The 16,240-nt window shown below is 46.2% G+C and overlaps 1 protein-coding gene across 8 annotated transcripts in view; it reads left to right on the forward strand.

Moving 5' to 3' along the window:
* Positions 1-16,240, forward strand: part of ZMIZ1 (zinc finger MIZ-type containing 1) — a 277,132-nt gene that overhangs the window by 169,533 nt on the left and 91,359 nt on the right. For all 8 annotated transcript variants that reach the window (XM_075610367.1, XM_075610366.1, XM_075610369.1 and 5 more), the window contains one exon: positions 13,723-13,834. In XM_075610367.1, the coding sequence (XP_075466482.1) occupies positions 13,723-13,834 (112 nt within the window). The remainder of the gene's footprint in view (positions 1-13,722; positions 13,835-16,240) is intronic.

A 16,240-nucleotide genomic window follows, 5' to 3' on the forward strand; every position in this document is an offset into this window, starting at 1 on the left:
CAAAAGGAACTTCAACCCCTCTCCGTTCCTTATTCTTTCTGTGGTTCTTGTCCTGTTAATGTCCGCAGACAAAGAAACACCTTGAGTAAGGGGACGCTTGGCTTGAAGGCAGAAACCTACGAGCGGATTCTCATATGGCAATTAAGGGTGTCCTATAAATGGTTATTGGACGATCAGGGCCAGCACCAGAAAAGCATGGAGTCCGTCGTTTTGTAGAAATGTAATACAATGGGATTCCCCAGTTATGGGCAAAATGCATCAGCACTTTGCATAGATCTCATTTGCACTTAACAATCAGTGCAATTTTGGACGGAATTTTAACACAATGTATGTGTAATTTTCCATGTAATAATTAACATTAAATATTGTTTACATTAAGTTTATTTTGTAGAATCTTTTTTTTTTATTTTTTATTATTACTATTATAAAACTGAACTATTGTATTTGAATAGGAGTGAGGGAAACGCAGTGTTTCTCCTCGCGTCTGCGTTCTCGTTCACATCACAAACGCTTTGCGTGCAGATATATGGAGCGATTGGAACATGTGACGATACGGTGAAGCCGGGCCCTAAAGACAGTTGGCATCCTTGTGCCTGAATTATTGTTGGATAACTGCAGCAGAGTGCGATCGATTCATCTGTGTGAGCGGATAAATATCATCGCACTTAGACACTTGCCTGGAGGGCACTTCATCTTTCTCTTCCATGTTCTGCGCGCTTTTAAATCTCCGGCTTGAAGTCCCACGTTTTAAAAGCATGTCACACGTGGCAGGGGGAACATTTTGCCACGTAGCTGCAGTGCAAAGCGTTGCTTCACATCCACTAAAGGCCGGATCCACGTGTTGCAAGCGGCTGTGGCAGTGGCCGAGTTAAACATTCATCAGGAAATGAACTCATTGGATTACATTTATCCACTTACCAACTGGAATAAGAAATCACTTCAGATTTATGGCTGGTGGGGAAAAAAGGGCAAACTGGAGTACAGCCACTCCCATCTTCCTAGGCATTATATATATATATATATATATATATATATATATATATATATATATATATATATATATGTGTATATATCTATATATATATGTGTATATATCTATATATATCTATCTATATATATATCATCTCACACACAAGGAGATTGGTGACCCCCTCCTGCCTGTTTCCAAACTCGCCCGTCCCACCTTTTTAATGGCAGTTCTTGCTAAACACCTGTGAATGACCTGTCTATTAAACACCCCTCTCCCTCCATTAGAATGGGTATGAGCGCTATTTGCAGGTGCCGCAGGGTTAGGACCTGCGGATGTACCGTGACATGGCTGTAGGCTTAAAATACTTTGGCCAAAGAATTGACCTTTGCTTATGAGAAGATATACAGATAAGTATTTAACTATATAATATGTCGTTGGATGTCGCACTGGACATTTATTGTCTTTTTTGTTTATATATATATATACATACACTCTTGAGAGAGGTTCCAGTGGGGACCGAAACGCTGAGCTAATAAATTTGACCATTTTGAACTTAGAAGTGCCTGTCCTGTTGGCTTTTTGTGCACTCTTTTGATGGTATGCACCCTGTCTTTATCCTTATTGCACTTTTTGTTTTGCGAGTGCCCTGTTTCTGATTCTATGTGTATGTATCAATGCAGAAATAAGACCCAGCACACTTGGGGTTAACAATAAAGTATATGTAAATATCCAGATACTTTATTGGTAACCCCAAGTGTGCTGGATCGTTCTGCTTTGCTGTACACACATTTCAGAAAGAGATAAAGCAGCAAAACATGTGAAATCTTTTATTTAAAAAATATATATATCAATTCTGTAGTATTTGATAAGGGTGACCTGTGTTGTTTTTTTGTTTTTTCTTTACAAAAATGTATTCAACTCTTAATGCCATTTTTAATGCGTTTTACAGCATCCTTTGATTTCTATAGCTTGAATTAGCCCACCTCCCCAGCAGTGCAAGATCTTTGCAACACTTTCCCGTTTGTACTAATTTGTAGCCAATGTTCCCAGCAGTTTGAGCTGCAAACTGTAACAACGGATAATGTTACCTTAGTAATATCAGGATACATTGTATCTGCTGAGTTACACTGACTGAAGCAGCCATTATGTTAGTCACACAATCAGGATTGTTACAGATTTATAACAGGAGCTAGCTTAGGTAAGAGAGTAGAATGATACATTTCCACACGCTTTACATATAAAGCCAGACGTGGCGGTGATGTAGTATCGCTGCTTTAAGGCCTTCTGGGTAAGGGAAGGTGCCGGACCGCATTGTTGATAAAGATAGGAATGCCGTGTTAGTGATGCGCTCCGCGTTCTGTAAGGCCCGGGCCATAGAGGGGGGGAGCCGTGCTGCACCGCGCTGACGCTGAGGCTCGCCTGCTTAAGCTGTGCGACTCCATGCACATACAGGCGAGCCAGCGTCCGCGATCGGAGGTGGGGGGAGACTGAGGGAGGCGGGGCAGTGACGTCGCTGGGCCAATCGCCCGCGACGCACTGACGTCAACGTCACGGCGGCGACGTCACGGCGCCGTGACGTTGGCGCAGCCCCGCTCTCATTGGAGGTTTTCAGCCGACAGCGCGCTGAAAAACAGCTTGGCTGTCGGCTGAAAACTCCAGCGCCTCAGCACGCCTGCGGACGCTCGCGCGAGCCCCCTCTCAAGGCATCCTCATTGAGTATGCAGGGGCTCAGCGCGGAGCGTCCGCACGGCTCAGCGCGGCCTGTCCTTCTATGGACTCGGCCTTACAGTGATGTGTTGCTGATGTATCTGGATACACTTTGCTCACTGCTGTTTTTGTTTTTCTTCCCCCTGTGCGCAAAGTTTTAACCTCTATTTTTATTTTTTATTTATTTTTCTGTTAACCCCTTTGCTGCCAGAAGATCCAGGAAACACATGGCTGCACTAACCCAACAGGCAGCAAGCGTTAAAGAAGTAGTTGAGAAGTCGGAGGTAGCAGGATTCTGTCCTCGCTGGATTTGTTTCGTTATATATATTTTTTTTACCTTCCCAAATGTGCTGATTGAAAGGTTACTTTGTGCTGCTGACACGATCGGCATCATGAAAACAACCTTTGGCGAAGGTGACTCACTCCGGCTACTGATGCCTTCTGCATGAAATCGGGCTGTATAAACCAAGGGTGGCCACCTCCAGCCCTCAAGGGCCACCAACAGGTCAGGTTTTCAGGATATCCCTGCTTCAACACAGGTGGCTGTCAAAGACTGAGCCACTGATTGAACCACCTGTGCTGAAGCAGAGACTGATTGAGCCACCTGTGCTGAAGCAGGGATATCCTGAAAACCTGACCTGTTGGTGGCCCTTGAGGACTGCAGGTGGCCACCCCTGGTCTATACATTATACAATAGCACGTCCAAGCCACAGTTGATGTTTTTTTTTTTTACATCTTTGTTGCCCTGCTAGGATAATACATGCACTTTTTCATCTAGCACTGCCTGTTTGCACAGTTATTGTCCTGAAAAGCTTGCACTCTATATTTTAGTGCACGGTGATAGCGACATTACCAAGGTTTTAATGAGCCCGCTCTGGCACTAGGCGTTCTTACCAGGCCGCTCCTTATTCCAATCTTTCACATTTTCAGTTGACTTCATTATTCAACCATTTTTTCCCGTTTTCAGCTATTGTATCATGTTTTTAAGTAGGACTTGGGAGGTTTGGCTAATGGGACAGCCAAATGAACTAACTAATGACCACAAGCGGTTACTTGGTACAGCCGAGGTTTAGAAAGGCACGGACAATGTTTGCGTGGTATACAGCCTTGGGTAATCGGTGGGGATTGTGTAGGCGAAAGGGGTGTTTAGTGTGTACTATAGACCCCCTTATTCTCCCCTCCTCCTCTTTCAAAGACTACAGCCCCGTTCAAATAAATAGAGCCGAAATCCCCTGCAGGGGTGTAGATGGCGTCATAGCATATAAATAGGAGTTTACAGTGATTGTAGACGGTTATTCTTGGTATATCCCAGTCTAACCGTATATCAACGGGACATTTGGGGAGCTGGAATGAAGGTGCCCTTGCTGGAAGAGACGGGGACCTGATTACGCCAGCGGCTAATCATAGAAACACAGCAAAAAAAAAAACATTATCTTGGGAGGCGCTGGCAGAAGATGGAATATGTCAGATTGTAATTAATTCTGCTCCCTGGTCTCACGTTGTCTGTATGTGAATAAAGGTGCTACCAGGGAGAATACATAATTAGCAGTCAGATACTTCTGGCTACAAAGTCTTCACATCTGGAGCGGTTTGCGTTGTGAAAAGCCGTTGCAGCTTTCTCACTTTGAGATGGAAATTGTCATTTCATTTCTGTAGTATAGGTGTAGATGGCAATAGCCCCAAATTATCCAGGCCGGTCCTGGGTCACGCGTGCGGGTCTCCCTTACTGGAAATGCAGCCTTGCTCACGGTTAGGAGGCCCTAATCTGCCCCTCATCAAAACCTGTGTGTATTACATACTCCAGGAGGGGGGGGGGGGGGGCTGAACGCCAATCCTCAAGCCCGTCTAACAGGTCAGGTTTTCAGTATCTCCCAGCTTCAGCACAGGTGGCTCAATCAAAGGCTCAGTCAAAGACTGAGTACCTGAGTGAGCCACCTGTGCTGAAGCAGGGACTGATTGAGCCATCTGGGCTGAAGCAGTGATATCCTGAAAACCTGACATGTTGGGTGGAGGCTTGAGGTCTGGAGTTGAACACCCCTGACATACTCCATGCTATTTGTTGTGTACTGTTTTGCTAAAGGAACTTCTTTTTATTAAAAGGAAGGAGACTGCTGGCACAGAAAGGTAGGACATGCCTGTATGTGTGAGATTACACGGTATCACATGCAGTGCAGCATACACACGCATTGTAAGCTGCGGTCTTCTCCCTGTGGGAGGGCAGAGGTCGAGGTTTCTTTGTACCTGGGGGTACATATGTGGTACTTTATAAATAACGACATACTGTACATACATAAATACTACGTTTCCATTTCCTAAACCTAACCTTTTGTTTTAGACGCTTAAACATACCATGCACCCCTTCCTAAAAGGTGTGTGCTTTTCCGAGCGCTGTGCTGCTACTTTGTAACGGTATCTCCACCACATAAGGTTGGCGCGTCCTACAAGACTAAACGCAGTGTTCTTTGCACCAGCTGCAGCTAATGATCGTACTGTGGAAGGAATTAGGGGTGGCAAACTACCCCAATGAATTAGGGAAGTTGAGCAGAAGCCTGTAGCCTGTGTTGTGTATCTGCTCCACCCACAGGCGCTGAAAAGAGATCACAGGTTTTAGGAGCATCTGACCCCAACAAAAACACGCGTGGGGCATGTGACGTGTACAGAGTTTGCAAGGAGCTTTGGATTTTTCTGATGACCTACAGCAGGGGGCTCAACTGCAGTCCTCAAGACGTTCCAATAGGTCAGGTTGTCAGGATATCCCTGCTTCAGCACACTGCCACTGATTGAGCCACCTGTGCTGAAGCAGGGACATCCTGAAAACCTGACCGGCTGGTGGCCCTTGAGGCCCCTGTCATAGAGGTTGGTGTGCATTGCACTTTGTTGCAGACCTTTCTAGCAATGAAGGGGTTAAAATAAAGCCCCCCTGCCGAGTCCTTGCTATGAAACCCCCCCAAGTGTTAATTGATTGAAATATGACTCGTTACTTTGCTTTCATCTTAGAGTACTGCCTTTATACACTCGAGAGTAAACCAATGAATTACAACATGATTACAAGATAGTACCTAATTAATTAACTCTGTAATTAATATGCAACTGCCACTTAATCTAAAGCGCTGCTTGTAAAAAAAAAAAAAATAAGAATATGTGCAGCCATTGTAAATCAGGGAATGTTGTGAGAAAGAGCATCTTATTGAGGTGCCTGATTGGGTTAATTACCACACGGGGTTGCTGAAGGCGTTGGCTTTTTTGGGGGCTTGCAGTTTATTAATGTGACACTGTCAGACGTTTGACATGGAGGTTTCCTAGAATATGTAATACCTGATTTGCTTTTGCAAGGAGAGTCTGTGAGGCTGAAATGGAAGGAAAAGATTATACCAGATATTATTTCTGCGGGGGTCACAGGTAAGGGGAACGACCCCTGTATCTGGCAGGAAAGTAGGGGTTAGCAATGAATCTCCATACACTGCAGCCTCTCTGGTTATAATTGGCATCACAAAGCCTGCATGGATCCCTCCAGGCTGGAACTGAGGACACAGGAAGGGTATCTTCAGCTTTTGTTTATTACACGGTTCCTTTTGTACATCATTGGGTTGCAGGCCTCTGTGGCAGTGAATGAGTTAACCGTGTACATTTCTAAACAATTTGATTTAAAGCGTGTAAAGTGGCCGGTGCTCTCAGCATACACCTCTTTCTTTTTTATAATGTCTGTTCAGTGCACACTCCTCATTTGCCATCTTAAGGCTTGACATTGCACAAATACTTGTAATGTTTTATTTTTTTTATTATATTTGGGTTAAAAAAATGGCGCTATTGTCTCCTAATAAAGGACAAGTATATGTGCGTGATATATATATATATACAGTGTATATCTCAATGGAAATATTACTGTATGCTCATTTGCGTGTGTGTGTGTGTGAGAGAGATTTGGCTTTCTCAAAAAATGTTGGGGACATTTGTGTCCCTTTTTGATGGCCGCTAACGAGGTCGGCGTGGCAGTATGTACGTCTTTATTTATATAGCGCCATTAATGTGCACAGCGCTTTACAGCAGTAATACACGTGACAATCAGATAAATAACAAATCATAGAAATAACCGGTCATGGGAATAGGTGCTTCAGTGACGGGGTTAATCTGCAGGCACCGGCATGCATGAGTGGGAAGTTGCGCGAAGATGGCGAGCCGCTGAATAGAGCTTTCTTCAGCCGTACTGGGGCTTGAAATTTGTGTGGTCGGGGCAGTACTTAGGACGGCTGCGCTGCAAGCTCTTAGGTATGGATCATTTACTTGAAGCGGTTACTGCTGGGGGAAGATTAGCATTTTTGCCTGCGAGCTATCTTTAATAAACTGATGGATCGGGTAACTTTGCTGTGGGACTGTCACTGTTTATGCTTGTTCATCTGTCTGCAACTGGGGAGGAGGGAGCGCACACACTGGGTGGGAGGGGGAGAAAAGGGGAGGGAGTGCGAGAGAGAGAGAGAGAGAGAGAGAGCGAGAGAGAGAGTGGAGGAGGGAGGCAGGCAGAGGGTAGCAAGATTGCGAGAGGCCCCTCTTCAACATACTGTGATTTCAGTCTTCCCCGTGCTGGACAGGGTTTTAGTCCCCTTGATGTGAATGAAGCTGTTTTGCAGCACTGAGAAGGCGTCTTCACTGTGTGCTGAGTAGGGCCAGCGGGTGAGGAAGTCAAGAGGATGGAACAGAGTGGAGATGTAGACAAGGAGAGGGGGGAAGAGATAGAGAAGGATGACTGGAGTGGGGGGGAGAGAGATAAATGGGAATGATGGAGAATGGAGAAAGCGGAAACAAAGAACCTCATTACATATTCTGTGGAGCTGCTTCCCAAAGGCAGGAGAAAATAGTCGTTCTATTCATAGGAATAGCGGTGAACCTTTGTCCAGCACGGGGAAGGGGCTTCACAGTATCGTCAGCAAGGGACAGAGAGAAGGGTAAGGTAGGGGGTCTCAGCTCCAGTCCTCAAGACCCCCTCTCCCCGCCCCCAACAGGTCAGGTTTTAAGGAAATCCCTACTTCAGCACAGGTGGTTCAATCAGTGGCTTAGTCGAAGATTGAACCACCTGTGGTGCTGAAGCAGGGACTGATTGAGCCACCTGTGCTGAAGCAGGGACTGATTGAGCCACCTGTGCTGAAGCAGGGATATCCTAAAAACCTGACCTGTTGGAGAATCTTGAGGCCTGGAGTTGAGACCCGGTAGAGTAAGAAGAGGAGAACAAAGAGCGAGAAAGTTGGAGAGAGGCAAAGGGAGACACAGACGAAAGAATAATAACTTTATTTCATATAGCGATTTTCTCCCAATGGGACACACAGCGCGTCACAATTACAGAATAGCGCGCGGTACGCAGCACGTACAGTAGGAATGTTACAGTCCCTGCCCCGCAGAGCTTACAATCTGTTTTTGGTGCTTGAGGCACATGGAGGTAAAGTAACTTGCCCAATGTCACACGGGGCTGACCGCAGCAGGGTGGGGAAGGGTGAGTGATGGAGAGAAGAGCAGGAAGAGTGCGAGAAAAAGTGACGAAGGAAGAAGAGATCAGCGGGGTCTGGAAACCTCCCATTTTTACATTACAACTATCAAGAACGCTCATGTTCGTCCAGTTAAAAGGTATCGCAACCTGCAGCAAGTTCCACCCCCCCCCCCCCCCCCGGGGAGAGGTACAGGGGTGAGATTTAGGAGAGGAGCGAAAGTGTGCAAGGCAGGCATAGAAGAGGGGCACGGATAGTAAAGGAGAGAGAGAGCGGCTCATATATTTACAAAGACACTTTCGGCCAGGGGTGACCAACTCCAGTCCTCAAGGGCCACCAACAGGTCAGCTTTTCAGGATATCCCTGCTTCAGCACAGGTTTGATTGAGCCGTCCGTGCTGAAGCAGGGACATCCTGAAAACCTGACCTGTTGGTGGCTCTTGAGGACTGGAGTTGGCTACTCCTGACCTAAGGTCACTTGAATGGTAAGAACAAGGTGCCTCCTGGCATGGCAGTGCTGAGAGCAGTTTCTGCGGGAATGTGGATAGCAGAGCGGCCCTTTGTCTTGGCTGATCCCATGTATAACAGAAGGATGTTTTTATAACCTCCTATAACACCTCCAGCACTGTAGGTGTTAATCACCTGCGGTGGCGGCGGGGGGGCTGCCATCCTGCCCCCCTCCTCTTGATGCATCTCCTTGTGTGTTGGCCACAGAGCTATTTCTGCTTCTCTTTAAACACGGGTACAGATGTGCTTGGTGATGAACCAATTTCTGTGCTTCACTGATATCCATCCCCAAGGAGGCGTGCAGGAGCCTCACACAAGCTGTCATCTCTTCTGTCTCTTCTGTTTAAAGGTGCACGCCAGGATTAAACGCGCGCTCCGTCTCCTGGCCGCCAGGACTATGGTGCAGCTCACGAGTGGTATATATTCAGGGGGGGTCAAATGCCTAAAATGTTCCTTTCTAAGGTTTTAAGATTTAAATAAGATCATAAGGGAACAGAATATTGTTACCTTGTTTTTTTTTTCTTAAAACCTTTTCTTTTGTGGGAATTGATTGTTTTGCCTGGTAAAGTCTCTCACCTGTATGTTGGTAGCGAGTACTACTACCAACATACAGGTGAGCCGCAACGCTGCAGGTGAGCTAGTGAGCCGCAACGCTTATTTTCTATATAGAAAGCATGAGAATGTGGCAACATGATTCATAGCACAGGATAGTGGGGCTGGGAAGTCCATAGAAACTGTAGCCCTATGGGGGCCCAACGCATGGATCCTTGCCGTGTCTGCCATGTTACTTTTGGGCGTTGACACCTCTGTTACCCGTAAACCCACAAAGATGTTGGTCAAACTAGTCTTTCCTTTTAGCCAAGGTTTGGGTTGGTTAGTTGTACACAGGATATATAAAATGTTTTATTGTAGCCATTCTCCAAGTACAAGACAATTGGAAGTAAGAATGTGTCCTCTCTGTCTCTGTCTCTCTGTGTTATCCCATCACTTAGTCTTATTAATCTCTCTCTCTCTCTCTCTGTCTCTGTCTCTGTCTCTCTCTCTGTCTCTGTCTCTCTCTCTGTCTCTGTCTCTCTCTCTGTCTCTGTCTCTCTCTCTGTCTCTGTCTCTCTCTCTGTCTCTCTCTCTGTCTCTCTCTTTCTGTCTCTCTCTCTGTCTCTCTCTCTCTGTCTATCTCTGTCTCTCTCTCTCATATATATGTGTGTGCCCTGTTTATTGGTGTGTGTTTCTCCCTCTGTGTGTGTTTAATATCAGCTTTTTGTGAGAGTGATTGTCAGTGTGTGTGACTGCACAGCTCCTTAGCTCTGTGTTTGCAAGCCCTGGAGGTGTGAAAGATGGCTGGGAATGGGGAGATAGTTAATCAATAACCACAAGGTCAGACAGACAGTGTCAGCTTTAGTGCTCCCTGTTAGGAAGCAGCAGCAGCGGATTTGTAGGGACTTGTAAAAGCTTAAAGGGACATCCATCCGGCTGTCTGGGAAGCAGGGCCTGGCGTCTGCTTCCATAGGGAAGGGAGACATCTAGTGCTAGCAAGAAGGAATGACAGCTGGTAAACCGCATCGTTACAGGTGAGAACACATTTAGGGCCTTATTCACTAAACGCTATTCTGCTGGAAGATGCCCTAGAGCCCATTCAAGTCAAGGGGTTGTAAAGGGCTTTAACCCTTTCACTGAGCCCTGACTCGGGGTAATGACTGAATAAATAAACTCATTGTACTGTCACAGTGTTTTATTGATAAGTGGGAAGCCTGCAGATTCCCTTAGAAACATATTTTGTGTCTTGTACAGTGTACTCTGCGCTTTGCAAAGACAATACAGTGCAGGGAATTACAATAAGCGCAGCAATGTCAGACAATAGGAAAGAAAATCCCCGGCGAGCTTGCAATCTAAGTGAGTTACAGAGGCCTCATGTCTCCCCCGGCATTTAATTTAAATGCCGTGGGGGGACAGCGCGGGGCCTCTGTAACCACCTGCGTCCCCCCTAGAAATTCTCCCACCCCCAGTTTGCGCACCGCTGCAATATACAATACATGCTGTGGTGCGGAGGAGCGACAGCAGGGATCGAGCTTAGGGTGAGATACAAATGATTCAGAGGTTACGAATTTGCTTCGCTCTGGGCTGAGTTACACGAGATTTCTAAGAAGAGTTACACGAGATTTCTAAGAAGTCACAATGGCGGTATTTTGTTCCTCGTTAAAAATACATTTTAATTGTTTTTTCCCCCCCGGGGCTGAAACCCGCACGAGGGAAGGAACGAGAAAAGTAAAGGCCGTTAAAAAAAAAAAAGGCTACAAATATTTTTGGAATAGATTAAACTGACGCAAGAGCCCAAATGTGGGACTCCGTTCTGGCTCGGAGGGACTTGCTTCTGGAGATTTGTGAAGTCACTGGGAGCTACTAGACTAGGAGTGGTGAGCTTCAGTACTCCAGACCCGGCAACAGGTCAGGTTTTCAGGATATCCCTGCTTCAGCACAGGTGGCTAAACCAGTCTCTGCTTCAGCACAGATGGCTCAATCAGAGGCTCAGTCTTTGTGTTACTGCCTCCGTATCATATTCCTCCCCAGGGGCCCTGCAGAAAGACACAACATAAGACTTTGTGTTGATTGAAAAGGTGCAGCCTTCACCTCTAATCCTGCTGCGTGTACACATGTGCGCACACACACAATACCACGCACATATACCGTGTAACCATCGCATGGAGGCATTCCTCCTGTCTACATGCCGCTGCACAGCCTGCCATTATGGCTTCATTATAACCTCAGTCTTTGACTGAGCCTCTGATTGAGCCACCTGTGCTGAAGCTGGGATAAGCTGAAAACCTGACCTGTTGGTGGCCCTTGATAACTTTAGTTCTCTACCCCTGTGCAAGTCTAATCCCGACCTAGTCTGATTTCTGGTACACTATAACCCGCTTCGTTTGCAGCGACTCTGTTGCAGGTTTTTCGTCGTCATTTTATTTGTAAACCTGTGCGAATACAGAAAACACAATCACCTCCGCATTTCAGGCCCAGCAACAACGTAGCCCCAAGAGCTTACACTTCGATTTGCGCACAGGAGACAGACATGGTAGGGTCCCTTCCCCGCCAGATATTATAATGAAGCCATAATGGCAGGCTGTGCAGCGGCATGTAGACAGGAGGAATGCCTCCATGCGATGGTTACACGGTATATGTGCGTGGTATTGTGTGTGTGCGCACATGTGTACACGCAGCAGGATTAGAGGTGAAGGCTGCACCTTTTCAATCAATACAAAGTCTTATGTTGTGTCTTTCTGCAGGGCCCCTGGGGAGTAATATGATACGGAGGCAGTAACACAGGGTTAGTGTTTATAGAATAACTTCCTTACCCAAGTCTTAAAGTCATTTATCATCGCTGCTCCTCCATCAGGGGTAATTGCACCGTTCTGTATTTGCTGGGGCAGTTTGTAGGGGTAGGTTGATATGAATATATACTGTAAGAGCTTTGGCTCCCAGAGATGGAGGGGTTGTTGCTGGATAGGTTTGCTTGCTCTCCCTGTACCCCACATCATCTCTTCCATCCTTAACTCCTTACTGGACCAATGGGCATGTAAGAGGTTAATGTTTGCCGCGTTTTCCCACTACTAACCCCACGGGGACGTTCCCCTGCGGGCATCACGTCCCCATGACGACGTGTCACGGTGCACAGAGGGACGGCGTATTTTGCAAGTTTACTTAACCCCCTCATTGCCGGCGACACCTGCAGGGCGGTTAGTGGGTTAACCCTTGTGCTGCCAAAAAGCAATGCTTTGCAGTCCCTTCTGGCAGCAGAAGAGTTAAAATGTTTCAGGTGAACAAATAATCCCGTCATGGCTAATTGTATAGTAGTGCTAAGTATACACTTCTAGGGACCAAAGCCGCCTATTAAAAGGAGTGTGGGGCTGTTCTTGTGAAGATATGATGACGCTTTTGTTAGCCGAGAAGCTAAATGTAGGGGAAGAGAAAAATAATTCTGATAAGAAGAATGAGTTTCACAAAAATAAAAACACAATCATTTTTTGTCGAACACAATATATGTTACTTTGAGTGAATGACACTTTCTAACAAAGTTGCAATAGATTTTTAGCCTGTGGGGTGGCACCTTTTTGGAGTCTAGAAAAAATAACTTGGTGACACAATTTTGCAAGGCCTCCGGGTGGCTGAACACCCAGACACTGCGCCTATAAATTAGCTGGGCGCCTCATTTGCGTTTTCTCCGGTAAGAGGGAGTCGTATTCACACGGGAAACAGGAGTCTTAATCCTTTGGGGTGGAAGAGAACCTTATCAGCGCATGGAACAGGCTGGCACTGTGCTCTGGCATTGCTCAGCATGTCGGTGAAGTGTGTGTACGTGTGTACGTGTGTACGTGTGTACATACATGTACAGTATCACTAGTTGGTTTTTTTTTGTTGTTATTTTCAAACTTTTATATTCCCTTATTTTTCAATACAAAATATATTTATTAAAAAATGAAATCTCTTCATCTGTTTAGTACGAAAATACATGAAGGTCCCTAATATGAGGTCCACAGGGATTGGCCACATTCCCAGGATTAGAGCACCTTGGCATTCCTTTGTATCTTTCTAGATGTGTGTATAAATGCATATCCACCATGGGAACGTGTGTGTGTGTGTGTATAAATGCATATTCACGTGGCGAACAGTATAAGTGCACATACGTGTGTGTGTGTGTGTGTATAAATGCATATTCACGTGGCGAACAGTATAAGTGCACATACGTGTGTGTGTGTGTGTGTGTGTGTATAAATGCATATTCACGTGGCAAACAGTATAAGTGCACATACGTGTGTGTGTGTGTGTGTATAAATGCATATTCACGTAGCGAACAGTATAAGTGCACATACGTGTGTGTGTGTGTTTGTGTGTATATATATATATATATATATATATATATATATATATATATATATATATATATATATATATATATATAAATATATAAATGCTTTTTCACGTTTGTGTGTGTGTATGCACATAGCTGCAGTTTGGCGCCAGAAAAGGAGTGGGAAATGTTCACCGTTCCTGTTCTTTTTTTTTTCCCTTGCAGGTCTGAGGACCTTTCATGGCTTTCAGGTAGAAGTGGAGAGGACATAGTCAGAATGAACTCTATGGACAGGCACATACAGCAGACTAACGACCGCCTGCAGTGCATAAAGCAGGTAAGTGGGGAAGGATGCACCCAGCAGGCTGAGCTTCATGCAGCATGAGAGCACCACCATCCATTGCCTTTGGGCCATGTGTCCATCGTTAGGACACTTTGCATGTGCCGCTTTTCTTTGGCACGCTGGTTATGCCATGTCAGACCCCGGGAATAGTGAGAGGTGGGCAGGAATTGAGGATACCTGACATTGTAGCACTCCATGCCCAAGTTCATGCTGAGCTTGGTGATACATTAACACACAGGGTATAAGTGGGTTCCGTTTTGGTGCTGGGCCTCAGCCAGCCGAACTTCATCTGAAGCCCTTTCCACAGCTGTCGTGGTCACCAAAGCCGGTATGTAGTAGTAAAGGTTGTCCGAGCTGGGGCGCAGATCCAGCTGTTCCAGCCACAGGCGGATAGTCCTATAGCCACATAACCCTGTGTCATGCTCCGTGCCGATTGCATGCTTCTCCCTGAGTGCTATACACAGGTTTGCTGCTGCTCCAATGTGTTTTAATAGCTTCCTATCGATGGCTCTGAAAGGTCTGTGACTTCAGATCTATTGAACCGAGCTCCAGTACAGACGGGTGGCTGAAAGCGGCGCCATAGTGCCAGATGCACCATTTTAACAGCAGTGTTACTGGCATCATTTTATTTTTAATCTCTGAATATGCTTATAACAAATGTTGTTTGTTCCTCACCAGAGATGTATTCATGCCCACCCTGTGTCTATCAGTTCAGTAAAGGGGCAGGATAAGAGAGGGACTTCAAGTTTAAATGTTTGCAGACCACTTTTAAACCAGATTGAATGATCCCATTCTCTAGTCTGTGTAATAATATGTAGGACTGCACCTTTAGTAAAGGCGCAGGTTTATAAGCCCTGGTTACGGCTGCTACCTGTGCTGGTCCCTTTCTGTTGATACATTTCTACAAACCATTGTCAATTTGTGTGTGTGTGTAGGCAGAGCTCCTGGGGTGAGGCTGGCACTGCCAATGTCCTTAAATGACATTCCCGTGCCTTGGCAGGTGGAGTGTGTGTGTGTGTGTGTGTGTGTGTGTGTGTGTGTGTGTGTGTGTGTGTGTGTGTGTGTGTGTGTGTGTGTGTGTGTGTGTGTGTGTGTGTGTGTGCGCGCAGATAGATAGATATATAGATATCTCCTTCTTCAGCCCTGCATGAAGGCCTCCCCAATGATCTTCCAGGCCTCTCTTATCCACGTTGCTCCAACATCACATTTTCTTATTTCATCCTCCCACCCTCCCATCCTCCCACCCTCCCATCCTCCTTTTGGTCGTCATCTTGGTCTTTTAATCTCTTGTAGGCCAGTGCAACGGATGGTCATTTCTTCTTGCGACATGTCCCAGCCTTTTGAATTTCTTCACCCTTGTGATGTCACAGACGTCTGTTTGGTTTTGAGCCCATTCACTCTTTCCTGTCTCGTCGGGTAATCCCCAGCATGCGTCTCTCCATTATACCTGAATTATCTTTGCATTTAGGGTCCAAGTCTCACATCCATACGTGCTCACGGCCAGAATACACTGGTCAAAAACATTCCTTTTGAGGCACAGTGGAAGGGTTCCCTTTAAATATGATCTTGTTTCTTCCAAATGTCTCCATCCCATCTTCATTCTCCTACTGATTTCATGAAAAGGTTCCCAGCCGTTGTTCTTTTCTGGTCAAGGTATTCATAATCTTTAACTTCTTCTAGGTCTGTTCCATTTATTCCAACCTCTGCAGATTTTGCACATTTGATGCGCATCACTTTGGTCTGGCTGAGATTCATAAGGAGGCCACATTCTTACTGGCTTCAGCGAGTTCTCCTATATGTTGCTGGAGGTCTTCTGGACTTTTGGCAAAAATAACAATGTTATCTGCAAATAGTAGGTGCACATATTCACCATTCATTGATTTTAATTTCTTTGTCTTCCCAATCTAATGTCTTGAACGATTCTTCAGGTGTTGCAGCATAAAGCTGGCTGCCTCACTCCCTCGCTGATCCTTATCTTGCTTTTATCGTCATGTAATCTAAGGCTGAGTCCCCACTGGAAGCTGCGGCGAGCGCTACGGCGTGCGCTGCAGGAACAAGATCCGCCCCTCTGTGGCGCTGGGACCCTGTAGCTGCCTGCAAGCGCATGTACAGATCGCGATGTGTGGCCACATTTTTGCAAAGACAAGAATCTTGTCTAGCGCTGACCACGGAGCGCTGGCCACGTCACGGCGGCTGTTCAGCCAATGAGGGCGAACCTGCCGCGTGACATCACGGCCGCGCCCTCGCCCATCGCGATCTTCTCTTTTCCCCCTGCAGCTCAGCCAAAGACCGCAGATCACGGCTTTCACACATGCGCGCGCCGCAGCTGATGCTGGGGCCGTGGCCGTATGGCTGATGTGGCATTCTTGTAAATGTTCTTTGTAATATCAATGTACGCTT

Source organism: Ascaphus truei, chromosome 8 (assembly GCF_040206685.1).
Source record: "Ascaphus truei isolate aAscTru1 chromosome 8, aAscTru1.hap1, whole genome shotgun sequence".
NCBI lineage: Eukaryota > Metazoa > Chordata > Amphibia > Anura > Ascaphidae > Ascaphus > Ascaphus truei.